This window comes from Cyprinodon variegatus, unplaced genomic scaffold, assembly GCF_000732505.1.
Source record: "Cyprinodon variegatus isolate N-32 unplaced genomic scaffold, C_variegatus-1.0 Scaffold257, whole genome shotgun sequence".
NCBI classification, from domain to species: domain Eukaryota; kingdom Metazoa; phylum Chordata; class Actinopteri; order Cyprinodontiformes; family Cyprinodontidae; genus Cyprinodon; species Cyprinodon variegatus.
In genome coordinates this window covers 439617-445628 of record NW_015150710.1, presented here as the reverse complement: position 1 = coordinate 445628, position 6012 = coordinate 439617, and the positions used below count along the sequence as shown (strand labels likewise).

The following is a 6012-nucleotide window of genomic DNA, read 5'->3' as shown; positions in this document are numbered from 1 at the left end:
AAACTATCTCCTTTACCTACTTAAATTAAGAGTAAAGACACTTAATTTAAGAAATGTTTCCTTATTTCTAGATCGTTTTTCCAGTGTGGATCCAGTGGATTTTTATTTTTTTTGGAATGACTACTACCTGGATAACTAAGAATCTTCATCAGCACAGATTTTACACATTAATCTATTATGTCTGCAATGAAAGAAACTCCTGAAGCAACTGGTTTGCCATAACTGTACCTCAGCAATTAACTCAGTGAAGAAAAAGTTTCCTTTCTCTTATATGTAAAATATCGTGATTTCCCAAAACAGATCTATATTTCAACATGTGTTTGTTTAAATAAAGAGATACTAAATTTGTTAGGATTTAGCTAAAGATCAGACCCACATGCAGAGAAACCATTACAGAGAGACCAGGGAAAAAGTTTAACAGGTTTATTGAGAAGCTTGTGGAGATTCCAGTGTTGCTCTGAACACTGCTCAACCTGAACTGAAAGGTGAGGGGAAGACACTGCGGTTAGTTCAGGTTCAGTGGGAAAATTGATTCTCGAACTTGAAGAGGAGAAATGGTTTGCAGACTCACGTTTCCAGAAAAGTGGTTGAATCTTAGACTCCAGTCGGTGTGGGGAGTTCCAGTCTTTGTCTCATTCGGAGGAGGGCGGAAAGGGTTTACCCAGAATGCAGTTGTTTGTAGGAGAACGGAGACACTGACTGCCACTCAGATTTCCTGCGCTACTTGAACAGACTGTGGTGCAGATGAATCCCTTGCTCAGTGAGAAACTCAAACGATCCCTTGGAGAAAAGTGGATCCAAACCTCTGGTTTGAATCCCTTAGTTTGAGGCTTAGTTGATCCTTCCAGGGAGAGAAGGTCCGAAACGTCCAGTTTGCAGGATGACTTCCTGCCGAGAGGCAAAGACCAGCCAAACTTTGCTCAGCTGTTAATTATGTTGAGATAAATTATGCATGAAGGTTAAGTTTCTTACTGGAATGAGAAATGTATGGAGCTACACCTTGCCTGTTTGTAAGAATTTACATCTTAAAAAGGAATAAAAACAAACTTGGACAACTTTTATAGTCAGTTTTTATACACACTGCAAAACGTTGAAATCTAGACAAGTAATTTTTTTTAAAAAGGAGGTAAGTGGGACAGTGCCAGTGGAGCAAGATACCAACTTCATTGGCAATTCATCCTATTCACCTACGAAAAGTAAGGGTAAAAACTGTTAATTTAAGAATTTTTCATTTATTTCTAGATCGTTTTTTTCAGTGCACAGTGTGCATACAAAAAGAAATTTCATTCAGTACAGCTTTCAAACAGTAAATGAACATTTCCATGAAGGGCAGCAGTAAACAAAAGTGGTCAAATGTAAACCATGTAGGAGAAAAAACATGTTGCAAAAAAGTGCATTGATATGAAAGTTCCGACTATTAATATATATGGTGCAATTATGCAGTGTTTTTGGTTTGGTGTTATTTAACGCCTTTTGGGTTTTATTCCGCCCGATGCTCCTGTTTAATATTTCATAGTGATGGTTTAACAGGGTCACACGGGTCCTGGAAACTTGTTAAACCTTTGCAGGTGGTTTAACAGGTTTAAAAAACAACATTTACCTCTTGATTTTAATCTGCTGATGCTTCAAAGATAAGAAACTGCTGAGCATTAAACTTCCCAAATACCACTTCCACTGGCGTGCCGTACCTAGTGTATTTAAAGACAAGTATTTTAAGTATTCCAATTTTTAACGTGTGCATTTGTCTTGTGTTTCTTTTTATTGACCTGTGATTGGCTGAGCACCTGTCCTGGGTCTACCGCCACCTTTCCCCCAAAGACCTCTACAGATTTGCACCAGATTTGCACCATTAAGCAAAGCTCAATAAAAAAAATACAACTGCAGTTTAAAGATAACTTCTGCTAAACTTCTGTATTGTCAATGAAAGTCATTTGATCATTTGTCGTTTCCAGCTCCTTGAGGAAAACCTTTGGACTTTCATGAAGGCTGAGCTGCAGAAGTTTCAGACCATTTTGAGCTGTGATTCCTCAGAGGCTTCAGAAAGTCCGAGGAAGAAGGAAGGCGTGAGGAGCACCGAAGACGAAGAGCAGGCGAAGCGTAGCAGCGACACATTTCTCAAACTTGCTCTGCAGTTTCTGAGAAGAATGAGGAAAGATGATCTGGCTGATTGCCTTTGGAACAGTAGGAGCATCTGATTTCACAGTTTATATTTTATCAACTCCTTAAGCCCGGTATCTATTTATAGAAGTGGCCAAAACACAGTCACATGGTGTTTCATCCACACACCTTTCAAAATGGGGCTTTAAAAATTCTACATGTTTCCAAATTATTTTTTTCACAAATACTTTTTGTTTTATAGCAGTGTAAACAACTAAAATGAGATTTAAAATACTTGAGTTATAGTCAAGATGTGGATCTACACATTTCTACAAAGTTTAATGGGATTTTGCAGTGTTTATGTTGGAAAAAATGTTGGCGAGGCTAAATTCTTTTAAATTTTTCTTTGTTTAATCACCTATAAATCAGACATGGTGACATTTAAAATAGTGGTTCCACCTGGAAAATATTCCTCAATGCCTTTCTGTCATATGGGAGCTTTACTTGCTTTAATTCACATACACTGCAAGAACATTCTGCAAATTAGTAAAAATGTCTTAAAATAAGTGTATTTAACCTTAATTTAAGCAGGAAAGTAGGATGATTTCCCAATGGAATTAGCTTTTTTACCCTTAAAATAAGATAATTAGATAATATGCACTTGAAATAAGAGACTGCGGTTGTTTTTTTAATTTATTTTACATATAAATCTTCTTATTTCAATGGCAAAGTGTCTCACTTACTTGCTCAATTTAAGGAAAAATCCTCTTATTTTAAGAAATAATTACTAACTTAGATGTATATTTTTTGCAGTGTATGTAATTTCATGCGGAATTTCCTCCTACACTGCAAAAAAAATGAAATCTAAATAAGTCATTTCTTCATTTTTTCTTGAATTAAGGATTTAAGTGAGACACTTTGCCAATGGAACAAGAAAATTTACACTTAAAATAAGAAAAAACAATTGCATTGTCTTATTTCAAGTGCATTTTATCTAGATACTTATTTTAAGAGTAAAAATACTAATTCCATTTGCAAATCATCTTATTTACCTGCTCAAATTAAGGGTAAATACCTTTAATTTAAGACATTTTTTACTCATTTTGAGATCATTTTTGCAGTGTAAGACCCTTAGGGCTTAATGGGTTAAATATGTCTGCAACAGAACCATATTCTGTCTGTTTATAAATTAAATTTTACAGACGTTCGATTAATCTTGTTGACTTTTTTTTTTTAATTTTAGGAAGTCGTGCGACTGAATGTTCGCAAAAATTAAAATCTAACTTGAGACAAAGGTTCTGCTGTGTGTTTGAGGGGCTCGCCAAAGCAGGAAATCCAACCCTCCTGAACCAGATCTATACAGAGCTCTACATCACAGAGGGGGGGGCGGGAGAGGTCAACCAAGAACACGAAATCAGACAAATTGAAGCGGCGTCAAGGAAGCAACATGTCGAAGAAAAGCCGATCAGACAGGAAGACATCTTTAAAGCCTCCTCTGATGCGGAGAAGCCCGTCAGAACAGTGATGACCAAAGGCGTGGCCGGCATCGGGAAAACAGTCTTAACCCAGAAGTTCACTCTGGACTGGGCTCAAAACAAAACCAACCAAGACATCCAGTTCATCTTCCCCTTCACCTTCAGAGAGCTGAATGTGCTGAAAGACAAAAGGTTCAGTTTGGTTGAACTGGTCCATCGTTTCTTTAACGAATCCAAACAAGCTAAACTCTGCAGGTTGGAGGAATTCCAGGTTCTGTTCATCTTCGACGGCCTGGATGAGTGTCGGCTTCCTCTGGACTTCCACAACAACGAGATCCTGACTGATGTGACGGAGTCCACCTCCATGGATGTCCTGCTGACGAACCTCATCGTGGGAAAGCTGCTTCCCTCCGCTCTCATCTGGATCACCACGCGACCCGCGGCGGCCAACCAGATCCCGCCTGCGTGTGTCGACGTGGTAACAGATGTGAAAGGGTTCACCGATGCACAGAAGGAGGAGTACTTCAGGAAGAGATTTATGGATCAGAAGCAGGCCAGCAGGGTCATCTCCCACATCCAGTCATCCCAAAGCCTCCTGGTGATGTGCCACATCCCGGTGTTCTGCTGGATCAATGCCACTGTTCTAGAAAATGTGTTAAAAACAGGGCAGGGAAGAGAGCTGCCCAAGAACCTGACTGAATTATACATCCACTTCCTGCTCGTTCAGACCAAAGTCAAGCAGGTGAAGTATGACGGCGGAGCGGAGGCCGATCTAATCTGGAGTCCAGAGAGCAAGAAGATGATCGAGTCTTTGGGGAAATTGGCTTTTGACCAGTTGCAGAGAGGAAATCTGATCTTCTATGAATCCGATCTGACAGGTTCCGGCATCGATATCAGGACAGCCACGGTTTATTCCGGAGTCTTCACCCAGGTCTTTAAAGAGGAAAGAGGGATTTACCAAGAAAAGCTGTTCTGCTTCATCCATCTGAGTGTTCAGGAGTTCCTGGCTGCTCTCCACATCCATCTGACCTTCGTTAACTCTGGAGTCAACCTGCTAGATGACAAAAAAGGAACGCAAAGAGTATCTAAAGTCTTTAAAAACAAACCTTATCCTAAGAAACTTTACCAGACTGCTGTGGACAAAGCTTTACAAAGTCCAAACGGTCACCTGGACTTAGTCCTTCGTATCCTCCTGGGTCTTTCTCTGCCGTCCAATCAAAGGCTTCTTCGGGGCCTGCAGACTCAAATGACAAACAGCTCACAAACCAATCAGGAAACGGCCGAATATATCAAGAAGAAGATCGACGACAGCCAGTCTGCAGAGAAAAGCATCAATCTGTTCCACTGTCTGAATGAGCTGAACGATCACTCTCTGGTGGAGGAGATCCAGCAGTACCTGAGATCGGGAAGTCTCCGCACACGAAAACTGTCTTCGGCTCAGTGGTCAGCTTTGGTCTTCATCTTACTGTCATCAAAAGAAGATCTAGACGTCTTTGAGCTAAAGAAATACTCTGCTTCAGAGGAGACTCTCCTGATGATGCTACCGGTGGTCAAAGCCTCCAACAAAGCTCTGTAGGTGGAAGGAATAATACCATCAGATATAACCGTCCTCTCTGTAATCTATGGCCTTTTTATTAGTTTTGGTCTCGACTGTTTTTCAGCCTGAATGACTGCAACCTCTCTGAGAAAAGCTGGGAAGCTTTGTCATCAGTCCTCAGTTCCCAGGCTTGTTGTTTAAGGGAATTGGACCTGAGCAACAACAACCTGGAGGATGAAGGAGTGAAAGCCTTGTCCGCTGGGGTGACGAGTCTGAAGTCGCTACGGTATGATGCATGCGGTCGCCAGAGCAAAACATGAAATTATTCACATAATTCCTAAAATATTTGACCGTTGCGTTTGTTTTCCAGGTTAGCTGACTGTGACCTGACCCGGAGGAGCTGTGAGACTCTTTCCTCTGTTCTTAGCTCAAAGTGCTCCAGGCTCAACTGTCTGAGTCTGAATTACAACAACCTGCAGGATGCAGGATTGCAGCAGCTTTCCAATGGTTTGAAGAGTCCATACTGTAAACTTCAAACTGTCAGGTAAGACGAGTCACATCAAGCAATCGTTTTAGTCATTATGTAGACTACAAATCCATGAAATCGTAGGGAAATTGACGTTTCAACCGTTGCATTTCTGAATTCTCCCGAGTGGCGGGATTGTTGTAGCCTGACGTAGTCCTACTCAATTCTAGTCAGAATAGAGCTGTGATTATGGGGCGTGTTTCGAACGAACCAGGAAAAAAAATGCCTCTGCACTCAATTGGATAGACCTACAACCAATAAGCGCAACGGAGTGCGTGACGTATGTTAAGCGACGCATACTGTAGTTGTTGTCAACAAAAATCAAAGCGTGCAGTTGCACGCCTAGAATAAGAAGATGAGCCTTGATCGCGTTTCTC

At 40.8% G+C, this 6012-nt stretch overlaps 1 protein-coding gene across 1 annotated transcript in view; it reads left to right on the top strand.

Moving 5' to 3' along the window:
* Positions 1-6012, top strand: part of LOC107089603 (NACHT, LRR and PYD domains-containing protein 3-like) — a 19157-nt gene that overhangs the window by 1477 nt on the left and 11668 nt on the right. Inside the window, exons 3-6 of the mRNA XM_015382485.1 lie at positions 1953-2181; positions 3341-5144; positions 5234-5395; positions 5480-5653. Coding sequence (XP_015237971.1) covers positions 1953-2181; positions 3341-5144; positions 5234-5395; positions 5480-5653 — 2369 coding nt within the window. The remainder of the gene's footprint in view (positions 1-1952; positions 2182-3340; positions 5145-5233; positions 5396-5479; positions 5654-6012) is intronic.